Source organism: Ptychodera flava, chromosome 21 (assembly GCF_041260155.1).
Source record: "Ptychodera flava strain L36383 chromosome 21, AS_Pfla_20210202, whole genome shotgun sequence".
In the NCBI taxonomy this organism is placed as follows: Eukaryota; Metazoa; Hemichordata; class Enteropneusta; family Ptychoderidae; genus Ptychodera; species Ptychodera flava.
In genome coordinates, this window is record NC_091948.1 from 4,323,518 (window position 1) to 4,350,995 (window position 27,478).

Here is a 27,478-nt window from a genome sequence, read left to right on the forward strand (position 1 = left end):
CCTTCGCCTTACAAAGCCAAAGGTCATATACGACGCCCTCTGGAGAGGCAAAGTGCATGAAGAAACGTTACACAGCGAACAGCTAACCATTGCAGGTCTGCAACGGCAATGTCAGTCACTTGATTAAAAGCAACGCTGTCGAAAGGTTTGAAGGATAATAAGTGGGAAATTATGTTCGACTAAATTTTACCCCTGCGTCGTGTCTCAAGTCAAGAGACTATCGAATCTGTAAGTATACATGCATTTGAAATTTGACTGCCAGTCCACAGTCGCTTGTGTTCGATACTAACGATGGCCGCTGTGGTATGCATTAGAAATACCACAACGGCCATCCCGTGCATCGAACCACGAGTGACTGTATACTCCTGTCCCCTGCTATACGCAAAACAAGTAACCAAATCCTGTATTAAACAGGCTCGCGTACCTCAGGCGAATGACACGTCCCTTCGCGAAGCCTAAAGCAAGTAACCGAATCCTGTACCAGGCTCACATACCACAAGCCATGGAGGTAGTAGAGAGCGAATGACACATCCCTTCGCGTAGCTGCAAAATTGTAGCGCTACGGTGAGGCGGTCGGTGATTTTTGGTTTTTGCGACTTCGCTCACCGGTAGCGCTACAATGCCGATGGCCCTGTAGAGGTGAAAATAAGCGCACCCCACTGGACCAGGCGCGTTGATGTGAAATGCTACATATTTACTGCATTTGGTTTTATTTATCACTACTGAAGACTAAACAGTATACTGCACTAATTTTGTCCTTTATGGGGATTGGAATTTGTTCAAACACGATGATCGCGTTCTGAAAACATTGAGCTTGGGGCGTCGGTGTTTGTGGGAGACGCCATTACCGGAGGTTGGTAATGACGGCTCCCAGAAATGTTTCGGAACACGATTGTCGTGTTTGAACAAACCCCATAAATGACAAAGTTAATGCAGTATACTGTTTAGTCTTCAGTAGCGATAAATCGGTACGACCAAATGCAGTAAATATGTAGCACTTCACAGCAACGCGCCTGGTCCAGTGGGATGCGCTTATTTTCACCTCTACAGGGCCATCGGCATTATCGCGCTACTGGTGAGCCAAGTCGCAAAAACCAAAATTCACCGACCGCCTCACCATAGCGCTACAATTTTGCAGCTACCCTTCGCGAAGCCTGTGGATGCAACCGAAGGAATACACGGGCTTCACAAAGCAACGTGTCAAGCGCCTGTGGACACAGGTGCACTCGGCGTGAATAGTCTATAAATGTTACATGGATATCATAATTATGAATAAGAATGAATTGTTGATAAATCCGTTTCAGGGTTTTGTTTTCTTTCTTCTCTGCTGTACTTGAAAATCACTGAACGTGGATGAATTATTCTTGACATAGTGGTCTTGGTCGGGATCAATTATAGCATATACCCCACCGTGGCATAACTTATGTACTGTTAAAAGAAGAGTAGGTGGCCAGCTCCAACTGCCAGTCTTCTGAAAGCCGTCTGTTTTACTCAATATGACCACAGCCCCACGGTGAATTTTAAAATCACTTGTTTGTAATTTTAAAGTTGAAACATGCATTTTATTAATACCAGTGTGCAAATGGAAATTGTGTGGGCAGCTTTTGAGACATACAATGAGCAGCGCCCACAGTATGGTTGTTGCCTCTCAGCTGTCTTGTACACATTTTAGCCAAGGTTGGAAAGCATCAGGAAATTAACTTTTTAAATTAGACAAAATAAATGGTTATTGGCCATCCTCAAGATTCAAACTTCATCTAATCAAGGGAATACTTACAAAAATCGATCGATTGGCTTCATAGATTGGAAAGTCATCATAAACTCTAGCTACAGCTGATAAATCGTGAAATATTTCTCTATGGACAAGTCCTGTTCCAACACCATTTTTAAAGTGCTCAGCGCATGCGCATACTTTCCTTATAAACCATTGCATCATTTTGAGTCTTATGATGAATGGCCTTCAAAATGGCAGTGGAACAGGAGTTGTCTGTAGGTAAGATTTAGCGACTTACCAGCAATAACATGGCTCAGTGCAGTTTTCATGGTTAAAGAACCCAGTCGATCAATTCAGTACCAGCCATGCAACAACACAGAGAAGTTTGAATCTCCAGGGTTGTCAACAACATTTTATTTTATGGATTTTATTTAAATTATTTTCCTGCTGCTTTCTCAACTTTGGTATAATGTGTACAAGACAGCCGAGTGGCCACAGCCATGCTCTTGGCACTGTTCACTGTATGTCTCAATAGCTGCCCGCATGGTTTCCGTTTGCACAGTTATTATTAAAATGCATGTTTCAACATTAAAATTACGGACAAGTGATTTTAAAATTCGCCATGGACCTGTCACTATGACAAATTTATCTGTGCATTCTCCATCACCAGATAGGTGTTTTGTAAAACGGCCATGAAATCTACCGTCTTTGGCCCTCCTTAAATGTAGCGCTGTGAAGCTATCACTCTTGAAGTGTAGTGCTAAGTCTTAAAAGTCAGTTTCTCGAGCACTTTGCAGTTGTTCGTAGACATCCGAGAATGCAGTAAAAAGTTCAATTTTTCCGCTGTTTATATTTATTTACTAGCATAAATCATACAAGCTGTCATAGAGTGATTTATGCAACTGTAAGAGAGAGAGGAAGGAGTTTACTGAATAAATAAATGCCGTAAATAAGTTAGTAAATAAATCCATTGTTTGTTTCTTTGCTGTGATGAAAATGTGCATTGTTTGTTGTTGTTAACCCTTTTCCTGCCAGACAGTAATAACTGTATTACTTCCCCATCAGCCAAGTCAGTAAAAAGCGGTATTGAGCCAAAACATGACGTATTTTCACCCGCTTGGCTTGGTATGTTAAAGCATCTTTTGTCCAAAAAAAATTAAGTTTACAGTACTATGTTTTCAACAGCCTTCAAATGTACAGTATTATGTTAAAATAAATCATATGGAATACGTTGTGTTTCATTAATTTTAATCATCTTGTCCTGGTGGTGAAATATGGACTTGGCAGGAAAAGGGTTAAAGATGTAATGTATATTACCTGTGAAATTATCAGATCACCACAGACAAGCCAGTTTATCCCATTTATTGTTACAGTACATCTATCCATGAAACTTTCTTTTCATTGATATTAACTTTGATGTGAAAAGGCCAGCCCATTTGCTGTGACGCTTAACTCTCCAACTGTCTTCACTGATTGAAGCCATCCAATTCAATATGGAGGAGTTGACAGAAACCCTATCTGCATCATTCAGTGTAAGCAAGATACCGAACAACCCAGCCGCACCTCATCCAAGGCTCTCCAACTACAAAGTTAGGACTAGTGCTGTAGATCAGAATGAAAGGAGACGAAAACAGCTGGAACAGCAGAAACAGTAAGTGTGTTTGCGTTGTACAGAGAGCAAGCTAGTGAATTTACAATGGTGGAATGGACCAGTCATCTAAAGGCAGTGTGCGCCTCAAACGTGACAGACTTTAACTTTTGCTCAAACTTTCCTCTATAAAACTTTCAACCATGCTCTTATCAAATCAAGAATAACAATCAGGGGTAACCATGCAAAGTTTGGAGTTAAAGAAGCATACATGTATTACCTAACATTTACCGATTCAAAACGGGGATCATTTCTGTGTTAACTCTATTGTAAGAAATAAAATTATGATATTTGAAAAAAACTAAGACAGTTGAAATGAGCCCCCAACAAGTGGTAGATCAGAAAAGAATTTAAAAAGTATGATAGATAGTCTTAATATCTGTCCCTGACGAGTCACATTCTAGCTTAGATTGAGGTGTATGATGAAACTATGCTGTGGTTACCCAAGAAGTCCTGAAAACAACTGAAGGTACTAGCATTTCAAACCTGGTCTTCCATACTTGTTAGGCCCAACAAAAAAAATTGTGTTGTTACGATAACCTGACCTACCCTATGTTTTACCTGCCGACCCTAGACTTTTTAGAGCAACTTAAAGGCAGAAGTAAACAAAGAAAGAAAAAACCTATACAATCACTCGTCCATTACCTGGTGTTAGATATTTGTTCGAACGAGGATATAGTTTATGTTTTTATTCCTTTTATATGCTATGATCCGTTTTTCTGGAAATGTTGTGGCCAGTGTTTGATCGCCCTGAACCCCTGAAAAATGCGTATTTCAAAATAAAAATATTTTGAAAAAAAAATCCCTACCTACCTACCTACCTATTTTAAAAACCATATTATTGGAACAGCACAATTTATTTTTTTGGTCGTACTGTGTCCTATTCTTAAGAATGTGCCCTAGAGATAAGTTTTTTTGGATACTCAAATATTTTTCACATTTCGAGTGTTGTTTACTGTTTTTGTGGACGTGTTTTAAAGCCTGTAGTGTAAATTTGTTTATGAGAAAATTTTCTGTTTGGAGGTGTGTATGACCTTAATATGAGAAATTTCATTCACTTCTCCTCAGGAATAGGAGGGATTATGTCAACCTTGCCAGAAGACTTGCCGAAGATGACTGGAAAGACTGCAGCAGCGAAGAAGATGAACTGGATGAATCAGCGGAAGACATGGACACATCCACAACAAAAACAAAAAAGCACAGAAAAAAGAAGTTAAGATATTACAGGAATAGGGTGAGCTCTCAGATATTCTTGCAAAAGTATGTTTCTGTGCCACAGATATTGACTACTGACTTGCTGTGTGTATCAGTTGTCTAGGTGTACATTATGTATGGTTATGTTTCCTAAGATGATCAACACATAATACCCAACCTTTCATATAAAAATACTGGTAACAACATACCAATGATTCTATTGTGACAGTTTTAAAACCCAAAGTTGGCAATTCTGGTTCAAGTGGAAGTTCTTATTGACATTGGCCATTTACTAGATGTTAGTTAGCTCTTTGTTTTCCAGTAATAACTTTGTTTTGAGGTAAAGCAGATAGTCAATGCAAATCTTTGGTTTCATACAGGCAGTTCATTTCTCCAAATGAGAAATCTTTTGCACCACAAATACAGGAGTTTGTATGATGGAATAATTCCAAATGACAGAAATGACAAACACAAATACAAGCCATCTTCCTCCTTTCCTCTCCATTAGTTGATGCTATCTGAGTGGCTGGTCGATGTGCCCAGTGATTTTGAGACAGAGTGGCTGATGATGCTTTGTCCAATCGGAAAAAGATCCTTGATCGTCTCTGCAAGGGTAAGGCAAAGTACTTTTTACCGTCAGCTTAGTTTTCGTCAGAGTAGTCACCCTAGATTTAGTAGTGTGTGTCATCTCTGTTTTCCTCATTAAGGAAATGAACGTATTCTATATGTGATGAATAGGCAGTGTATTGATTACTATCAGAGCATTGCTGTACATTATCAGTATTATTGCTCACAGCTTGTTACCAGAGCTGCTCACCTTCATTCCTGGTTACTAAGATTTCCAATGTGCGATGAAAGAAGTTGCATTCTACACTATCTCCTTCAGGTTCCAGTTGATCTGATATAATGATATGATTAATTAACCCCTGATTTCTCTGATGTCCTCTGATATATATACTGCCCTCTGTGGTCATTATGTAAATCTCTGTATCAGACCTAAACTTTTCATTCGTATTTTAATACCCATTTAAACTCATAACATGGATGTTTATTTTTAAAAAAGCAAAATGATAATTCTTTCTCAGGATATAGGCACTCAATAAATCCAACTTAGTGAAAAAAGCTGAATTAGAGAAATTCTCAGATGCTAAAACTGAAAAAATCAAGTATTTGATATCTAAGTCAAGCATTTGTATTCAATGCAGGTAACCCTTGCATACATGTATGGCATGGAGTTTGAACAGATGAAATATCAGTTTTGTGTTTTTACTGAAGTGTACTTTAACATGACAAGTTTACTGTTACCACATCTTCTGCCGTCAATTCAGCAGTGCATCTTGCAACTGACATTTCTCATTCCACAAACAGGGAAGAACAGCAGCATATGGGAGGAATGGCTACAAATTGAATCAGTTTCCTTCACTCTTGCCTGGAGGAAATCGACAAAGAACTTCAGGTAGCTTTGATTATGTTTGCTCATATGTATTACACTTCAAATGGAAGATTTTCAATGTCCACTCTTTTATGTCAGTCTGTGTGTATATATGTGTGTCTGTCTGTCTGCATGCATGCATGCATGTACGTATGCATGTATCATTTGTATGTATGTATGTGTGTATGTATGCATGTATGTATGGTTTGTTTTAATGTCCTTGTGTCTGTGTCTGTGTGTGAAAGGTTGTTGAGATCATGTATGTATTTGAAGCTTTAATCTCTCTGATGTCCTCTGATATATACATTTTTATACTGCCCTCTGTGGTCATTATGTATCAGACCTAAACTTTTCATTCGTATTTTAACTTGTAGCTTCAGGATACTCGATATTAGATACCATATATTCAGAAGCTACAAGGACCTACTATGTGTTAGATGTCATGTGTTGGAACGGTGCTCCAGTCTACGACAGTGACACGGAGTTCAGGTTCTACTGGATGCGTGCCAAGTTTGAAGAGACTCCAGAAGTTTCAAGCAATGCAAAACTTAACCCTGTGAGTGACTTTGATAATGGACAGGACCACTTGCTGATTTAGTGTTTATAAACGTTGTTCACATTTGTGAATTTCAAACCCGAGAGAAGAGGTCACCATTTTGATCATTCATATTTTACGTGACATGTACCGGGGTATTATAATTTGTTGTACTCGATGAAGTCTGCTTTGTTGTTGGTCAGCTGTGTCCTTGACACTGCTATATAGAATAGAGTATTTCCTTTACATAGTCATGTACTCCTCTGTTTTATATCTACAGTTCAAGTTCATACCGTTGAAGTACTATGCATGTGACAAGGAAAACTTGACCAAGGTAATGTCAGAGCCACTGCCCTTTGAGGTAAGTGCATTGACCTCTGTGTGTCCAGAACTGCCTGCCTAGAGCAGTTAAATATTTGTTAGGTGAGACGAGTAAAATTTCAGTTACCTATACCATGGGATAGTAGAAACAATTGGTTATCTTTGGTTTGCTGAGATAAGACACACAAAATGCAGAGTACACAGCATGCAAGACAGAATGTCTAGGACAGGTACCTGACTGGATGTCTGGTTGTTATTTTACACATATTTCCAACACTGATATGTGTGGTAAAACAGCTGTAATCTCAATGAGTTTCAAGACATACATTATCATTTTATGAAAAGAGGTATTTAGCCCCTCTTCCCCTGTGATTATCTTCAAATACAATTAGAACTGTAACTGGGGAACTTCATTGCAGTGAGAATGTACATGTAGATCTCTACACCCGTTTTCACCCCATCCCCCTCCCCCCTTCGCAGTATACAGGTCCACAATCACCATTTACAATAATGAGTTTAGGTCAAACCATGGTGATGATACAACTAAAGCCACCTCACAGAATTTAATCCGTCCATGTGAAGCTCTCACATACATCAAATCATAACATTTTTAGTCAATTTTCTTTCTACCGACTCCCTCCGACATATTGACATTCTACAAACACTTCACTTAAATGACCGTGTTCCTCCTTTTGAAGTTGAAATAGGATTAATTTGTTCGTAGGTGTCATGCACATTCTTTCAAAGTGAAAGTACTGGTATTATCCATCCTAATAAGGAAAGAGTCACTAATTCTTCCAAAATAATTCATGGTTATGTTAATTGCTTTATGTTGCAAGCAAACAATAAGTACAGACAGGAAAAATAAAGTTTTATGTTTATGTAAATGAAGAGTTCAATACAAGTGCATCAATGGTCCCCCTGACTTTAGATTCCGGAGAAGCCATGTAATAGTTCATACTTTGTGTAATTCACACTAAAATGAACTTAAAGAAATGTTTGTGAGTGTGAAAAATGTTCATAAGTCAATCATAGATATGAAAACAGCATGGCCGTAGAGCCTCATTGGCTCATACAACCAACTTTCCAATTTGGGATTCTAAAAGTCAATGCAAGTATTTTGATAATTTATGTCACTCTTCTTGATCTTGTAGCCGGCATTGGATGGTTTGCTGTTCTACCACAAGAAGACTCACTATACATTTGGCACTACGCCCTTGGTGACGTGGCTTCAAGCGTGGATGTTACCAGATATCTTGAACATCCCTGTGCCTCAGAGTTACATAGACAATAAGCCGCCCAAGGCTAGACTGTTGCCACCATCTCCTATGGATGTGAACAACCCTGGCAAGGCCAAGGGCAAATCAAAGGCTCAAGTTGAAGAGGATGTATCTGAAGTCGATGGCTCCAATACCATGGAGTGACACATGAATGTTGTATTCCAGGAAGCGATGATGAAAACTGACAAGCAGACATTTTGCTAATTTTATAAAATGTGGACTTGATATACTGTATAAAGTTACTGTTAACATTTGTCCATGGATTTGCTGAAGTGCATAGTAACAACTTTGAAGTGAAATTGCCCTCAACAAGAATCGTCATGTGTGTCATCGTAATCAGGTTCCAAGTCTCAAAAACCTTGCAAGGAATCCATCTCTACTGGCAGATGCCGGAAGAGCCATACAATGGAAAAACTCAAGTACTTCATCTGCTGGCAATATATTAATAACGGCTGTAACATATTAATTTTGAATTTCAAGGGGCCCTTTTAACTTTTGATTGTGAGAAATCGAATTGAAAAAAATAATGAAGACAAATTTTTTTTCAAAAGTGCCATTCCGTTCAATACGTAAAGGGTAATGTCCATGAGCAATCTCCACCGCAGAGTTCTTATCGGCGTGTCTATCCCACAATTCCTTGCGCTGTCGCCGATAATGACTCTGCCACAGGTGTCTTGTTTACGTGGTAAATCACCACATACCGATCCGCAAACCGGAAGTCAGCTCGAAAACCGACACTGTGACGAACTAGCTGAAAATACAAAGTCCATCCTCCATGCAAAAATGTTGATCGGTTTGAAAACTAATTACTGTAAGTTTATAGCAAAACACGAACTGGAAAAATATAATTACCATTGGAACTACTTTTAAATAGTGTAATTATTCGGGAAGAAACAAGGCTTTGACCTGTTCTGACCTTTGGGCGAATCCCCTGTATCGTCTGCTGATGATGTATTTTCTTGAATTGTGACCCCTCCTGCACTCGAAGTTATTTACCATGGCCGTATATATGAATACTCAAGAAAGAACAATAAATAAACACTGAAGAAAGAAAACGGCGTTTTTATTTGAATTTGTAGATAACTGTGCGCGTGCTGGAACGAATTCGAACTGCCGCGCGTTACTGTAGCAATACCATAGCTACAGTGCGCGACAGGTAAAAAAGTAGTTCATTGACGTTCCAATGACCTCGGGGTCACATGAATATTAATCTGCCTGTGCCAGAGATACTTATTAGCGTACGCGCGATAAGAACTCTGGTTCGAGAGTGGTCCATGAGTTCTCATCAGTTGAAATATCACAGCGCCCTCTAGGGTCATCAACCAGAGTCAAGCAGTTTTTATGTGTCATTGACCCGCACTCCTTAAAAGGGAATGGCGTTGTTTTACCGTAGCTAGAGAAACCTAGCCATCTGTTTCTCATTAATATTGATTGTGTTTTCATTACTTAAAGTAAATTTTGAGAAAAATAAAGCCATCAATTAGCAGTGACAACAGTTCCCTGGAGAGAGTTGTACTCATTTAATGGAGACAAATTGCCTGTGAAGGTAAAATTTCATCGGCGATGTAGTCGTCAGCTGAAATTTCCCCAACAGGTGTGTCTTAGCAGATGGATTTCACTTCAAACAACAGGCAACTTAATCAGCTCACGTTACTGTAGTGTTCTAAAAATAGCCACCTTTACATTTGAACAGCATACAGGCTGGTCTGCGCAAACGCATTCACATAAGAGGTACATAGCAAAGCAATATGCATTTACAGCTCAGCTGTGTGCGCATGTGTAGATGTGTAAACATTTGCACATAATATACACGTTTATGAAGATTTCACTGTATAGATATTACCGTTTTAATAATATCTTTGCCGAGGCTAGTCACATAAGCTAGATCAAGCTCCTCGATTATATTTGCATATCCTTTGTTTTATATGTTTTAAAAATCCTCCATTTTCCCTACCAAAAGCTTGGAACAGCCTTACATATATTGTTTACTTTGACTATCATAAATATGGCATGTCCAACAACACAAAGGAAGGATGACAGTAAATATTTTTGCATCTGAAGATCGTTTTCATACATGTAGTCTGTCACATTCTATGGAAAGAGGCTTCACATAAAGTCCGTTTCATTTTCTAGACTAGTATTTGCCAGGTTTACAATCCTGGCGCCCATTTTGTGCGGCTTATTTATTCATGGATATTTTGTAGCACGCGCATCGGTGGCACCTGGTAAGAATAGCGGAAAAGTAACTATTGATTCTTTGAATAAATTTCAATTTAGGACCTTTATTGACCTAATACACAACACATCCAACATGCCAAGGTGATGGTTGACTGGTCAATAAGTATTTTCTTTTGAAAAAAAAAGACAGTAATAATATCTTTGCCGAGATGTATTATGGGCTTTCGGTAATTACAGTGGACGGGCTGGAGCCTCTGATAATTTCCTCACCTTTTGCAAAGTGTAACCCTTCACTAAGCAAAAGGCCAAAAAGCTGACAGAGCCGCTGTGGGAGCTTTGTGCATCGTGTGTAATATGCTAAAGGTTGATGACAAACTATGCTTAACATATACTGTACACTGACGTATTCTTGAAATCAGAGACATTTCGTTCACTACCGCTCTACTGTATCTACACTCAGGACTCGGCATCATCAACACATCATCACTCTATGTAGTGACATTTATTTACTCATACGCCAATATTTTAGAAAACTCTGGACAGAACAGTACTTGCATCACATAATAAGCTAGTTTGTGAACGGTAACAACTAATTCTAGATTTAATTTTTATTGTAATAATTTGTCTGAGAGGAAGACCATGACTTCAGATGGAACGTTTGAGTCTGTGGCGGTAGCAACTTATGCAAAGCACTTGTTTACAGCGTGACTGAATCATGTGATATTGTTTTTCTTTTATGAAACATTTATTAGTTTGATAGATGTCTGACAGCCGTTCCTCCATACTGCAGCCAAAATCGTTTAGGTTCATATCTTTCACTGTGTACAAACAGGTGGCGTAACATTTCTGTAAGCAACGTTTCGTCGTGGCATTTTCATTTGTCAGTATACATTTCTGAAAGCATCACTTTGTCTGGGCATTTTCGTTTGTCGGCATGGCAAGAAGAAACTACAAAATTCAAGCAAAGGTAATACAAAAAGCCTCTGTAAAGGTTGACTGTCTCGCAGGTGACCCGAGCCAATGCTTCATGTTCAATCCTCGCCAATGCTTCATGTTCAATCCTCGCCATCCCTTGGAGCTCCCTAAAACACACATGCAAGCTTTTAAAAACAACTCTTGATAAATATAAGTGTGATTACGAGTCAGTCAAAACATAAAAACGCCATATTGCTCCGTAAATCTGAGGGAATATGCCAGAAATAACGGCTTTATTTCTATGTGAAAAAAGCGGTGTGGACAGGCGAAATTTCACTCACGTTCTGTATATCGCATATCTTGAACGCTAGAAGCTTTCACTTTTCGTTACCTGGTCTGGAAATATAAAACATGAAAGCAGCATGTCTTTATTCATAATCTGTCCCATTGGAAGTCGATGACGATGGAAACTAATGACGGCCAATCACAAATACCTGCTTACCTATGCACCTTTATACATTTATTGGCAGCTTGTCTTCAATTTGGCGCTACTTCTTCAACTCTCAATATACACCCCTCTATACTTTATGGTTCGTGGGCTGACGATTTGTATGTACGGAAGACATTTCCACACTTTTTTTCGAAATATCGATTGAAGAATTCTGTAATATTCTTTAATTTGAGAGAGACGTTAATGTTCTTGCTCTTATTAAACAGACTCTGCTGAAGAATGATCTACCTATTTCACCTCTATATCTCTCTGGCTCTGTCAGTCTTCCCTGTCTTGTCGACTATTTATCTTTCTCTGTTGCAGTCAGTACCTCTACTACGGGGGCGGAATCTACAACTTTCGTTTACATCGCTAAAGTTGTTCAATAAGTAGCAACCTAATATTAAAATAGGTAAATGGGTCCATCATCGACTGCTCATAGTTTGCAGAAATGTCAAATGCATTACAACCCCAAGTTTATTTCATTTTTGTTAATAATAACAACACCCTTTGTACGTGTGCAGTCCACATTGACATTTTAATGTGGCCCACATATGCGCTAAGGGCGCTGGAAAGTCAACGTACTTCTTTTGTAGGAGAATGGTTGGCATGCACCAATGCCGTGGAATAATCAGGTGTAATGAAATAACCGTATCCTAAATTCAATTTTCTAGCCCCTATCTTGACAAAACAAACTGACGTTCTTTATATTTTCCAACACGATTAAGATAGTTGAACATGGAATAGAAATGTTATTTCCACATCAATATACACATATGTGAAGGAAGTAGTTTTTCAGGAATAGTTCTGATGTTTACTCGCCAGGTCTGTAAATTATCGGCATTGACTATCTACTTTATCGCTCAAGATTTGCTTCGCTTCAGAATCATGTACATTTCGCGAATGAGGTCCTTGAATGTCTCGTCGTCAACGCTGGAAAGTTATTTTTTCAACAAACACTGTGTGTAAAGAGCTACATCATCGTGCACGGTACCGTCAAGGTGTATGTATATGCTTGATGTATTGATTAGGTGTCAATGTCATATGATTTGCATATTTAAAGTTAGAGAGAGCCCCGGAGACAGATATACAGATGTTCAAACGTTCACAATACTTTTTTGGTCTACCACTTGTTGGCCGCTCATTTTAAAGTTCGTGGAATAAACAAAGTTTTCACCAGCTCGCTTTTGTGAAATCGAATATTTAACCCCACCCCAACCCAAACCCCGAGTTAACATAGGGATGGCGGCCATTTTGATTTAAGTGCCGGTAAATGTTAGGTAATTTGCTTGTCTGGTACCAAAATTTGCACCTTGAGCGTAGATTTTTGTTCTTGGTTTTTAAGAGAATGGTTGAAAGTTTGCTTGAAGAAAGTTTGAGCAGAAGTATTTTTGTTTCAAGGTGCGTAAAAACCTATATACTCATATACTCCTTACGCAAAAATGACTAATGTCGCTCTTCGAGCATTATGTTGTATGATCAGAGGACTAGAGCACACATTTGTGGCCTCGTTGGGAACCAGTAGCCAATAACAGCTTATGGCTGGAAAAGAAAAGTAAACCCAAATACGATTACCTCGTTTCAACCTCTTCAAAATATGTGTCACCTGCAGTCTACAAAGTCAATAAGCACAAGGCATAATTACAATACCATCAAAACTTTTAAATTTCATCGATATACTGTGGTTGCCGTCATCATCATTGTGATTGCTGTAATTAGATTTTTTGTGGCAGTGCAGTGCTGATTACAACAAAGAAGACCACGATGGCGACGATGACGATAACGACGATGTTTGAGTCACGGTGTGATGATGACAGTGCTAATACTCACATCTCCATTCCAAGATAAATATTAGCCTTACGGGATTAGTTCCTTGCATCAAGTCACTCATAGCATTGTATATCTTGGCAGTAATTTCATCTGAAGAGGGACACTCATAACACAATTGCAAGGTGCTCTGCAAGAATGGATCCTGAAGTATGTGATCAGTATGAGTTCGGTTACCTCGCAATCCTTGTTCAATAAATATCGCCTTATTTACTCACTTTGTTTCCGTCTTCTCACGAGTCGTTTTTACATTATCTCTCTGGCGGATATTCTTTGTTGTTACCGGCAGTTCAGCTCCCTCCTTTGAGTTGTTTGTGCGTGGTAGTATGTCGGCTTTGACAAAAAAAGTGTTACTCTATCCTCAAACTTTCAGCATTTTATGTGAAACGTGTTTCAATCAGCGACAGTGATCCAGTGGGATGCTTAGCTGTACGTGTTTTTATTTTACTATTCAATGCGATGAATTTTCTTCCGTGAAGAGTTTAAATTCCAACCGTTAACAGCAATGTAGGGCAGGCAATTTACAAATCCCAGCACAAGAGCACTTTATTAGCCGAAAAAATGACGACCATTATTTCGAATATAAAGCTACTAGTATGACAGCATGTATTTTAAAAGCTCCTTTGCAAATGTGCTGTACATGATTGTTCTAACTCAGAGCCGGGAAGTAACGAACACAGCCTTTGCTGAATTGGTCCCTTATGTATGAAATGGTAAAGCTAGAATGCGTTTCAGAATAAAAAAAATCACCAGAAAAGAACCATTTACCGACTGTGTATAAGGGATTACAATTGATGACTGAAAATAAAAATACCAGATATGAACTGAAAATGCTCACGTGTTTCATTATATATTGCAGTTATATGTAAATTTGAACCTTTGCCATATGTTTGCCACTTCATTGAAATTATTATTATCAACATAATGAACAATAATCACTGCCGATTAATTCTAAGAGGTCATGAAGTATACAAATATGTAATTGGCTGAAATAAACATATTAAAGTTCTTTGACTGCTGTCATTGTATCACCATTTTATATAGCAAGTGTAATTACCGTTGGCCAAGTCCTTCAAGCCATATATGCCGAGCTGTGAAAGTTCATTAGATATGCAAATTATAAATTAGCTGACATGAAAATGTGAAATGGCTTTCGATATTGTTTTAACCAGGTATAATCATCAATGTACATAGCATGTTTTGCCAACTTTGATCAAGTAAATCCCAGCATATATCCCTAATAAGCAAAGTTCATTAAATATGTAAATTAGGAATTGACTTAAGTAAAAATGCTTAATGATCGTCAATAATGTTGTATCATGGTATCTGCAATATATGTAGCAAGTTTTGTCAACTTTGGTCAAGTCAATTCAGATATATATCTCTAATTAGGAAAGTTCATTAAATATGCAAATTGGGAATTGGCTGAAGAGAAAATGCTTAATGACTTTCAATAATATTGTATTATAGTGTCTTTAATGTACATAGCAAGTTTCATCAATTTTGATCAAGTCAATTCAGATAAATATCCCTAATTATGAAAATTCATTTAATATGCAAATTAGGAATTGGCTGAAGTAAAAATGTCTTTTGACTTTCGATAATGTTATATCACAGTATCTTTGATGTATATATTAAGTTTCAACAACTACAATCAAGTTAATTTAGATATATATCCCTAATTGGGAAAGTTCATTAAATATGCAAATTCGGAATAGGCTGAAGTAAAAATGCTTAAAGACTTTCAAAAATGTTGTATCATAGTAGCTCCAAATACATGTAGCAAGTTTCATCAACGTCGGTCCAGTCAATTCAAATATATATGCCTAATTAGCAAAGTTCATTAAATATGCAAATTAGGAATTGGCTAAAGTTAAAACGCTTAATGACTTTCAATAATGTTAAATAACAGTATCTTTAATATACATACCAAGTTTGGTCAATTTTGATCGAGTCAAATCAGACATATATCCCTAATTACGAAAGTTCATTAAATATGCAAATTAGCAACTATCTTTCGTGTCACCCCCTAATGGTTCCCACTGCTGATATATCTTGGTGTGATCAACATTTGTAGCAAATCTCATCAAATTGTGTGTAGTCGTTTTTAATGTATATCCGTTTTTTTTCTAAAATCATTAATTATGCAAATGAGCAAAAAGTATGCAAGCCACACCCACCAAAAACATATCAGTTCTTGCCATTTGCTAACTGAATATATGTACCAGATTTGATTCTGATCTGATGAACCGTTTTTGAGATATCGGACCAACAGACAGACAGACAGACAGACAGACAGACAGACATCGCTGCGACATATAATCACGTGTGTAAACACGTGAGCAAAAAAGAAGTTTTTTGCCATTTCGCGGTCAAGAATATTAAGAGTCGAATATTTCAGCATAGAATTAACACGTAGATTGATGGTCATTTGAAATTTCAAATATTGTTCGATTCGAGATACTTATTTTGACCTTCTAAATGACCTTTGCTTTTCTTCTTAACTGTAAAACAGAATAGTTCTAGTTTTTAGAGCAAAGTATGGGTCAAGATTTCGATTTTTGATTTTCACATTAGTCTACACAGTGATGCAGATTGATCATTAGCCTAAACCTCTTCGTCACCACGTACCGTGCAAACGACAAAGAATTATAGATGCGATCGGGAGATGTTTTATGATATCGGAGGTGCTATTTTGTTTTATGAAAGCCATTGAAATATAAAAATGACTTGCGAAATGGCAAATACATACTCTTATCTGAAATTTCATTTTGAAAAATTCCATGAAAAATTAATGTCTCGCCTTTAAAATAAATCGGATTCAAGGTTGATAACGAATATAAATCACATATACGATCATAATTTATTTTCATTTTTGAATTTCAAAAATCTCACATCGTTTGGTTGCAGCGACAATTAAACATTCGGAGAAGACTTCATAAATAACTCAAAACACAATGGCGTATTTACCTGCGCACTGGAACATTTTAATCGCCACATAACAATAAACACAATTCGCCTTTTAAAACCTTCCTTTGAAAATTCAAATCTGAAGGACTTTTATGAGGTAAATTTTAATGGAGTACACGCAACGCAGCCATTGCTATTGTCGCCTAAAAAACTTTCGTTGATGTCCTACCACCAATTAAGTGAATTTAAGGCGACTTTGTTGTATATCTCCCAGAAATTTAATTACTGTAATGGTCGTAATAAATGAAATTTCTCTCCCTTTTCAAGACTTTTCTGGACCCTTGATTCTGATACGTTTGAAGAGATCTTACTGCAATAAAATCGTAGAACTGAAAGACATGTCTGTGAGGCTCTATTTAGAAGTGCATTTATGCCCTCTGGAGTCGTCTACATGATAATAGATCATAGAAACACGCAGCCCTTTCAGAAGATGTTTCACGCTAGCCGGCCAAGTTGACGAAGGCCAAGACTAAAAGTTACGGATTTCTTTGGATAGTTTAATCGACGAATAATTAGTGTCAGACATTTAAGAAAGAAATAAAGAAAGTAAGAAGGAAGGAAGAAAGAAAATGTTGGCAGTTATAGTGTCTATTGCAAAGTTTCATTATACATTTGCGATATGTGTAGGTAATCTAAACTCCTCGGGCGACATTCTCCGAATTTTAATGGATAATATCAAAGTCTTACTTTGGTTCCTTCAACCACAGGGGTTGTATTTAAGGGCATAAAAATCGTATATTACTTGGGTTCGCTTGGTTGCTCTTCATGAAATGTAATGAGGTCGAGTCATACTGTTCATAGTTGGGCTTGCAAACCAATTTAATTTCCGAAATCAAAGTATCTAATGAACAACAGTGCTGAAAAAAATCAAAACACTGCAGTCTACCATTTGATTATGTTCATCGAATGGCAGTCAGGTCAAAACATACTCTCGGTTGCCTTGACAACTTTAAATCCACCTTTCTGGCAGCCTAGCAGTCGACTGGAAACACTGTGACCGGTCAAAAGGGCGGCCATGTAGTTTCAAATCCATCCAAGAAGTTAGTTATTGTAAGTTTAATACAAATCAGTCATTTTAGCTCACGTTTTCACACACATTAGCTAAAATGCGATATCTGTCTGTCTGTTTGGCTGTATGTATTGGCGCCGCGGTATCTCAAGAACGGCTGATAGGATTGGAATGAAATATTGTATGTAGATTCTGTTTGTAAATGACAAGAATTGATCAGGTTTTGGTGGGTAAGGCCTGCATATATTATGCTTATTTGCATACTTAATGATTTTAGAAAAAAAGGAAGCACAAAATTTGATGAAATTTTCTACAAATGTCGATCACACAAGGATATATCAGCTGTGGAAGATATTAAAGGGTGACATGAAAGTTAAGTGCTAATTTGCATATTTGATGAAATGTCATAATGAGAGATATACATCTGGATTGACCTGACCTAAGTTGACGAAACTTGCCATGTACATTGAAGATACTATGATAAAACATTCATGAAAGTCGTTTGCAGCATGTTGATTTAGCATTTAATCAACTTTCCTAATTAGGGATATATATCTAGATTGACTCGACCAAAGTTGATGAAACTTGCTATGTACATTGAAGATACTGCGATATAACTTTGTTGAAAATCACTGAGCATTTTCACTTCAGCTAATCACTAATTTGCATATTCAACGAACTTTCCTAATTAGTTACACAACTAAGGGACTGGTCAGTTTCTTCGGCCTGGGGGGGGGGGGCGGTGGATTCATGGGGGGGGGGGTTTCACCCTGTTTTTGACTTTGGTGATGGGGGGGGGGGGGGTCACCATGTTTTTGAAATGCCCAATAGGGGGGTCAGTGTGTTTTTGAATTTCGACACAGGCTCATCATTGCCTAAAATGCATCGTGTCAGCCACAAATTTCATCATTCAGTTGCATTTTTCGGCGCGCCCTTCGGGCGCGTAACTTTAATAATAAGACATATTTTCAGCACGCCCAACTTTAACATATCAGGCATACATATATCAGAGATATCTGTATGTTCAATATTTTTCAGCGTGCTCTTCGAGCACATTACTTTAATATATCAGACATTTTTCAGCACGCCCTTCCTGTGCATGACTTTAATATACAAGAAATATATATCAGAGGTATCAGGATGTTTCATATTTTTCTCCGCGCCCTTCGGGCACCATACTGTAATAAATCAAAGATATATGCCAGAGATATCTTGATGTTTGCTAAGTGAAAGTGAAAAGCATGACAAATTCCTGATACTTTTCCGATTGAAAACTATCCGTATTTTCTGTTCTCTGTATGAGAATTCAGTATGAGAAAGCAACATGCACAAATATTTCACAATATATATTTGATAAAGTGACTTATTTTAGAGATAGAAAAATGACAAGATATCTTTCGTTGTCATCAATGCAACTGTTTTCCTTTGTGTCTCAGGTTTTCTGTAGAATGATACTTTTTTATGACCAAAATAACAGTTAAAAAGGCAGTTTTTGTCATTATTAGCTGTGCTTTTATGGTTTCAATGTTACAAGAAAAGGTCATCTCAGACCCCGGCACTGCACACATCAGATTTAGCGAAAATGTCTCTCTATGGCTCCTCAGGAGATTTCATTGGATGGCTGGAAAGTGTTAACACCCATCAAAATTTTTGATTTACTGCGCTTTCCTCTTTGATATTAATGATTGACATCCATTTCTGTTCAGGACATCTGGTTAAGCATAGAAAATGTGAAATACATTCACAACTCATTCAAAATGTACCCTACTGTATTCAAACTTCAAGATTGACACTTTGAAATTCCTATCTTACAACTGACATGTCAACAATTTCACTAAAACACAGAATAACTGTTAAAATATAAATGTATGTAAAATATATAATAATATATATATATATATATATATATATATATATATATATATATATATATTATGTCCACCTTTTGTTTTACAGTTGTCGCGTGCGCAGGGGGGGGGTCACCCTGTTTTCGAAATTTTGGGATGGGGGGGTCACCCTGTTTTCAAAATTTGGAATAGGGGGGGTCAGCCACTTTTTTACGTCGGCAAAAAATAATGAATATTGTTCTTAATGTTGATCGCAACAATATCAATGAAGTTTCAATATTGTGGCAAAAGTTTCAATATGCAGTCAACTGCAACCAGCTTAGCCTACCGGCTTGTGCTGGAACGGTATGCCACACCACCGCAGATATAGTGCATAGCCGGCGAAGGGTGGTGAGAGAGTTGAAATGGTACGTGCCGCGCATCTTTTTGACTCCCTAGCATGGTATTTTCAAAAGGCAGTTTTTGTAGTTATCCCAGATTGCATTGCTGAAGCAATTTTAAACTATTTACACACACTTGGACAAACCGTAGTCTTTTGTTGTACATTTTTTGTATCACATTGTCTAGTAATATAATTTATAATGCAACAAACAATATTGTGTTAAGATCAACGACGAATGTATTGTCCCAGGTAGCATCGGCTACAAATTCGAATCAACTTACTCACTATGGTGTGAAAAGCACCATGGAACCGATAAGGAGTTAGATCGTCGGAGCGTCTTGAGACGCCGAGATCTGAGGGTTCTGACATGAAACTCTGCTTGTTCTACCAATTTCTCTCGATCCACACCTTATTTCAGAGTCAAATATGGACGTCAGACTGCACCAAAGCAAGAAGTGATACAGAATTAAACAAGAAGCAAATATTACCCCGAGTGTAGGCACCATGGCAGAATTGAGTGGATATCACGTAGAAGACAGAATAAGCCTTAGATAGCAAGAGGATTTTACAGATTTCTAACACGAGAGGATGACGAATGGTCGTTTCGTAGTCTCGGTTACCTGATAGGGCTCTATGTGTTCACTGACCGATTTTCTAAGAGACGTACACGTGTGAGCGTTCTGAATTTAGGTTGCACACGAGGCTTTTAGTCAAAGTTCACATGCACCCGATTACAAGCGATTATGAACATTTACAGGGGTCTGTCTGTTTTTCGCCCAATCTTATTCAAAGTTCTGTTGCGCTCACATCATTAATAATATAGGAATATAGGAGTCATGCCGCGATATTGAAATACTTAGACCTTTGGTAAAACTTTCTTCATGAAAACTTTCAACCATTCTCATTTGAAATCAAGAATAAAAATAAGGGAGTCACCGTGCAAAATTTGGTGCAAGACAAGATACCCAATATCTAAGTCAAAATGGTCACCATTCGTCTGCTAACTCTGTGGGGAAAAATCACATCTTCGATTTTCACAAAATGAGTTAGTGAAAACTTTAGTTACTCCGTAAACTTCATAATGAGGCCCCAACATGGTAGGCCAAATTGTATTGTAAAAGTTGAGAGTCCAATATCTGTCCCAAAGGCCCAACATAAACGCTACATGTCTCGTAAAGGGCTTCAACAAATTGAGAGTGTCATGATAGAGATATTCCGGGCTTGAGATATATTGATCCATGATGAGTCTGACATCAACTAAAGCAACATAATGCATCATTTCCTTGAAGAATACATATTCTTGCACATTGGCAAATTGATAGGCATTTTTATTTAAACATGTATGTATGTATGTATGTATGTATGTATGTATGTATGTATGTATGTATGTATGTATGTATGTATGTATGTATGTATGTATGTATGTATGTATGTATGTATGTATGTATATATGTATGTATGTATGTATGTATGCCTGTCTGTCTATATGTCTATATGTATATACCTATGTACCTATGCGCGCGTGCATATATTCAAAATGGTGTTGCGTGAAATGGAGTTGCAGCTATTCCATGTCCTAATGAGAAAGCCATGCACAATTGAAGTACATAGTATTCCTGGCTGCTGAATATACGTGCCATTTGTATTTTCCATGGTAAGGCCAACCCCACCCCACCCCAACCCCCGACAAGGATATGTTTTTAAAAGTCAGTTGTTGGTGGTTTCATTTGAGAAACGAACTTCACAAAATCATATAAAGGAAAGACGGGGTTCAATACCCTCTGTTTTGAGGTCGGGTATAGTTTCATGCTGAACTGACAGTTCTTAAACTTAAGGCCCGGAGGGCGAGCCGATTACTTTCATTTTGTAGTCAGTTGACCTATGGCTTGCGTGTGTATGTGATCACATTGCATGTTGTATGCTTGAAATCTCCGTTATTAAACCGAAAAAGCTGCTTTCATAGTCACTACCTCTATCTATCTTGCGAACTCCCCGCTGGTGTTTATGAATGTGATTCAATTCTAACTTTCGCGGAACGTTGCACGCACAACGTTCATGGCCTGCTCGTCTTTACATAAAACCAGCGAGTCTCTCGTAATAGACCAACTGCTGGAGTCAAGAACGACGCTAGGCCCGCGTGCGTGTCCATTGAACCGATGCGTGGCCACCTCTTCCATCGAATTGCGCTGTTGGAGTTTGAGTTAAAAAGTCTCTTTCATCTAAGTCTCACAAAAGGTGACCCTTTAAGATACAAACACCCACATTGCAGATTACTCTTCAGCAAACATGGCTAAAAGGATGGCTTTTATGCATTTAAGCAATTATTTCGATCTTCAGAAAACACAGGGGAAAAGTAAACAATCGGTAAGGAAGGAATACAAGACATATGAAGAAGAAATGAGCACCTCATGACGCTCGTTTATGGGAACATGGATAATACGCCATTCTATGCACTCTTCGATAGAACTATTCTTTCTGTCTTTGCCTGCCAGGCTGTCTGTCTCTCTCTGTCTGTCTCCCTATCTGTCTGTCTTTGTATGTCTGTCTCCCTCTCTCACCCCACCCCACCAAAAACAAACTTAATTCACCACTTATTATGGAACCAAAAGTATCAGTCCTTCCCTTCCTTAAGGTTATAACTGTTCTCCACAGGTTGATCCTATATATTGTAAATATCCAATGCCATGGGCTTTTGAACATTTTAGCTCACGTGTTCACACACTTGTGCTAATGTCATAGCGACGCCTGTCTGTCTGTCTCTCCGTGTGTGTGTGTGTGTGTGTGTGTGTGTGAGTGTGTGTCTGTCTCTGTTTGCACGATAACTCAAAAACGCCTAAACAGATTCAAGTCAGATTTGGTAGACAGGTACATATGCTCGCTACAAGAACTGATTAGATTTTGGTTAGTGTGGCTTGCATATTAATGAAGTTATGGAATATCATTTTTTTCATGTAATGGTTTCCCACGGAGACCGCAATGACAGTGTCGATATATATCAAGAAATACTGAACAAAATTTCATGGAACTTTTCACAGATGACAGTCTCAAAAAAATTATGATGATACTGTGAGTGTCATGTCAATTATCTGCTCATTTGCATATTTAATGAACTTTTGTAATTAGTGATATAACTCTAAAATTCCTACACAAAAGTTGATGATACCTGCAACAAATATTGATCTGATATATATGGAATTGTACTGAGAAGCATTGGACAGTGTCAAGTTAATGAAGTTTTGTAATCAGTCACATAACTCCGGAAAACTGATGAAATCTGCTGCAGGTACTGATCCGACAGATATCTGACTATGTTGAGAAGTTGTGTTGATTATTCTGCGGAGCGCACTACTATGTGATGAACCTGTTATGAACCACGTGAGCACACTCAGTTCACATCCGGTCTGATATTTTTTAGTTTCGTAAAGTTCTGATCGTAAAATATATGCACTTGGGAACTTGTATCAATTGGCCTGTTTGTTAACCGTTGTACATTTTTGTCATAATGTGATAAATAACTCAGACTGATCCGTTAACATAGTGCATGTCTGAAATTAAACATTTTATCTGTTTAGCCAGTTTTCCGTAGAAACGTCATATTTAGTAAAGAAAAAAGAGGTCCTACAATGGTTAAATAATCCCGCCGAGAAATCAATCCGCGGCTCATAAAATGTAAACCGGTCTAGCCTAACGATGCAGGTCACACACGCACTAAAATGTAGTTCAAAGTAGCACCATCTGTGTAGAAAATTTCATTGTAGATCTGGAATATTCGCGGATATTTAAATAGATAAAAAGATAGATACACAGACGGATATCGTCATAATAAATGCGAACAGTCAGATTAAATTGCCTGTGCTAGATTGCAAAACGTCGCCTTCCATAGTTTGCGTGTTCGGTACAGAACGATCGCCATTGAAAAGCGCTGAACGAAATGATATTGAATATGGGCAAAATACATTGAATGGGCCACGGAACGAGGACACCGTATACTTATGAGATTATTACGGCGATGTTCCAAAGCGACACAATCTGTGAAAGCATCTCTTTTATATTACATAGCTGCAGTGAGGCAATAAAGAAATCAACAATGTCTGGGAAGAAAATCGATTTCTTCTAACATCGAAAACGACAGTGCAGGCACTCAAGCTAGTCGGCTCTTTGAAGTCAGTGGTACCGTGATAAATTTCATCATTATTGGTCGCTCTTTTGTACCAATGTTTCTTTCTTTATATGTCCGCTTCACTCAGCTTAGCCTGTTGTTAGGCTGACCGCATGGGTGCGTGAGCAACTGATTGTCCTCATTTGCCCTTTTACCAGTCTCACGCCGACCTTGCTTTGTCTTTCCAGCAGTCTATATGCCCTCCACAGTGCATATATCTATTTTTTCAACCTCACACAATTTTACTTCGTATAAAGACGTGTTCAGTATAAAATGGCGGCAGTTACGTTGGTCCTGAATTGAACATTCAGACATCAAAGGTGTCATGTTCATCAATAAATTTCCCACAATGCTAGATGTTTCAATGATCAGATTACTGACATGCCACAACATTTTGGTATACTTCACTACAAGCAAACGTTTTATGTCTCTTCGCTGTTTTGGCCTGTCTGTGTTTTTTTTTGAAACATGTGTCGCGCCGAGACATAGTCTTATCGTAATGAACATTATCATTTGCTTCAAGGTGAGATAGGTAACGATAGAAAAGACGAAAACACCGTGGATCATGAAGTTCATGTTCGACATATTTTCTCTCAGTGTACTGCACGATGGAAGGGAGTTTTACTGTGCACAGTCAGTCCTGGATTGAACTTTTAAAGAGTGATGGATGTAAGGATATTTTAGCGTGATCAAAGCACCTTTAGTCGGTCGTCAACCGAACATCACTTTAACATTGTCCAAAGGAGGCTGAAAATCAAAGGCGTCCCCGTGACAAAGGAAACAAAGGTCTTGTTGAAGCACAAATTGTATCTATCTTCCAAATTATGCAAACATTTTTGGATCGGAAGGAATGTAATGCGAAGTGCAACGTTACATCGATGTGGTGTCATCGTATATTGCATTACTTTCCTCTAACTTTAAGATTTTTCTGAACTTCAAAACGTACAAACGAACCACTATAAAGACGAACGAGCGTGGTCTTTGAAGAAATATTGGTCACCTGTGTGCACTTTCTGAAAAGTGTATCAGCAAAACTGAATGCACTGAGTTGCTGACCATCCTCTTTTCCATATACGGATGTATGCATGTCAAGTGGAGGACCCAGTTTCAATCACATGACAGTTCATATTCAATAGCTATTTCATGGCTGATGCATATTCAATATTTGTTTTGAATCAGACAATGATTGATCTTGTTTAAAATTAAATTTCTTTCAGCGGGATAAACTCCTATTCTTTACCCGTCTTCTCATCGATTATTGTCTCCACCGTCGTGTGAGTCTTTTGAAGGTGTGTGGCTTTTGTTAGATTTCATTTCTCAGCATAGCTTTTGTGATGCCGTTGCTTTTCCGTGTATGTGTATTTTGCCTTGGAAGTTTTTATGTGAAAATGAAATGAGGAAAATTGGATAAAAACGTTAATCTATTACAAACCAAAACAAAGTATTCATATGAGAAATTTCAATTTCGATTGAATAAATGGCATGCAATAGCATTATGGCGTTGATGCTAGTTGTATTGGCACCTTGATTCGAGCAGGATGCCATTTTACAAATTCTAGCTCAGATAGGGGAACACCAGACTTTCAGCATATTTATATTGAAACGTTCGTGAACTTACATCGGGTATAAAAAGTGGTAGCATATAGTAAACGTCCTGTGTTGAATTAGTTGTCGATTAAAGCATGCACGTTGACGATGGTGGGCATAAAGCCGCCAGGCCGCAGTTTGACCCAATATTTACTCTAAAATGTTAGTTGTCCACAAATGCAAATGGATAATTAAAATAAAGAAACACAAAACAAAACAAAACAAAACAAACAACCTGAAGACAACCGTTGATCATATGATCATGTCGGCGACTTGTCTAGGTTAGGTATCGCCGATATTTCACGCTTGCGTACAGATATATGCATACGGTTACCGCTTCGGTTTGGTTGCCTGAATGTTTGCATCGTTATACCTTACAATCTCGAATAATCGAGAAAGAATGATAACAAACACAGGCGCCAGTGGGCTAGGTAGTCTGCTCGATCGATCGAATTTCTGCTCGATTTATCGATCTCGTACTCGATCTGCCCGCCACCAAGGACGCTGGTGCCTGTGATAACACTGATAACATAGGACATTGGAAAACTGAGAAGTATATCCTAAAAATTCTGTTGTCTATATAGCTCTTCAAGTTCAGGCTAAGCTGTTTGAATGGGAAATCCTGCAGTTTTAGTCAGAGGCTGGTCGCTCATCCTGGGCGACCATTATGTTAAATCACCCACGGCCATTGGTTCTTAGATTGTTGCAGACGAAACTAAGCGTATGATCACGTGACCAGGCACTTGTTCGAAGCATATCTCCGAAGCGCATATATTATATATATATATATATATATATATATATATATATATATATATGTATATGTATATATATATATATATATATATATATATATATATATATATATATATATATATATATATATATATTTATGAGGTGTGTGTGTGTGTAAGTATGCATGCGCGCGCTTGAGTGAGTGCATATATAGGTATGTACTTGTGTATGCATAGATGCACAGTATATAAAATGTATACGTATATGTCGTACGAATCAAAACAAAATCACAGAAGACATAGATGCGCGGACATGATTATTGGATTTGAATCAACTGTCACAAAGAAAGTTAAGCTCAGTGATTGAGGATTTCTACGTATCAACTTTACTCTTTGTCAGTAATTGTCGGCTTGACTGAAGGGTTAATTTCCTGTCGTGTCACCCGGAACTCATCTGGAAAGAAATCTGAAACCTGTTGAATACGAAGACGATACAACATTGACAGTTTCAACCAATTTGTTGAAATCCCCTGACATTCTCTTCTTTATTTCGAAGGCAATGTATTGTCATTCTCCCCTCAGAGGCATTGAGCGCATTAAACAGGTTTTTTTGTCACGTTTTACAAGTTGCATTGCTAAGCTAGTCACGCCGGCTGTCGGAATCAGTGTTTGAAATGCCAACGGAAGGGTATCACATTCGCACATGCGTCAAGGTGACCTACTAGAAGAAACAATAAGAAGCACAGAATTCGCGAATTCACTTTCCTTTGATATTATTTTTCCGGAACATAATTTTCAGGGGAGTGCTACGAAATGTTCGAGAATTTCCAGTTAGTCTCGGTTACCCAGACTGCTCTGCGGGGCTCTTATCCGGATGAGACCCCCGCAGAGCAGTCTTGGTAACCGAGACCAGGACTGGATGTATTGTACTTGTGTTTTAATCGCAATTCAAGTGCTCGCTCCATAACTGGTACCGGTTAACATCACAAGGGGGAAATCGCTGAGTCGCGCTTTCATACGGTCTTGCATTCACTCTCTGCGGAACTGTCACAAACAACTGGAATAGTTTCGCTTCCGGCGGCCTGTCCCCGAGTCTACAGTGAAACTACCTGTGTATTTAACATGATTGAATCATAAACTCAAACAATATCCATTGATTGCGATGTTAAACGGTTGATTTGTGTGTTCACAGCAAATGTCAGTGTCAGATGACCCACATTGTTATCAGAACAGTCTAGGAAATGCTGGCTTCTATA

At 38.1% G+C, this 27,478-nt stretch overlaps 1 protein-coding gene across 4 annotated transcripts; it reads left to right on the top strand.

Annotated features, from left to right (window-relative positions):
* The first annotated feature begins 43 nt into the window (after positions 1–43).
* Positions 44–9,619, top strand: LOC139121157 (snurportin-1-like). Of its 4 annotated transcripts, none has more exons than XM_070685831.1 (8): positions 44–228; positions 3,088–3,365; positions 4,431–4,596; positions 5,065–5,169; positions 5,925–6,012; positions 6,363–6,544; positions 6,804–6,884; positions 7,999–9,619. In XM_070685831.1, exons 2-8 carry the CDS (start codon positions 3,208–3,210, stop codon positions 8,266–8,268), a joined length of 1,050 nt encoding a protein of 349 aa, XP_070541932.1. In that variant the 5' UTR covers positions 44–228; positions 3,088–3,207; the 3' UTR covers positions 8,269–9,619. The 4 variants fall into 4 exon arrangements, with proteins under 4 accessions (XP_070541932.1, XP_070541933.1, XP_070541934.1 ...); XM_070685832.1 differs by having other exon boundaries at positions 50–228; positions 3,141–3,365; XM_070685833.1 differs by having other exon boundaries at positions 73–228; positions 3,194–3,365; positions 7,999–8,443.
* The last annotated feature ends 17,859 nt before the right edge of the window (positions 9,620–27,478 follow it).

Excerpts from the sequence above, each read along its gene's own strand:
- LOC139121157 (XM_070685831.1), top strand. The coding sequence starts at position 3,208 with ATGGAGGAGTTGACAGAAACCCTATCTGCATCATTCAGTGTAAGCAAG. Across the intron at positions 6,545-6,803 it reads GCAATGCAAAACTTAACCCT|TTCAAGTTCATACCGTTGAA; the intron begins GTGAGTGACTTT and ends TTATATCTACAG. Across the intron at positions 6,885-7,998 it reads CAGAGCCACTGCCCTTTGAG|CCGGCATTGGATGGTTTGCT; the intron begins GTAAGTGCATTG and ends TTGATCTTGTAG.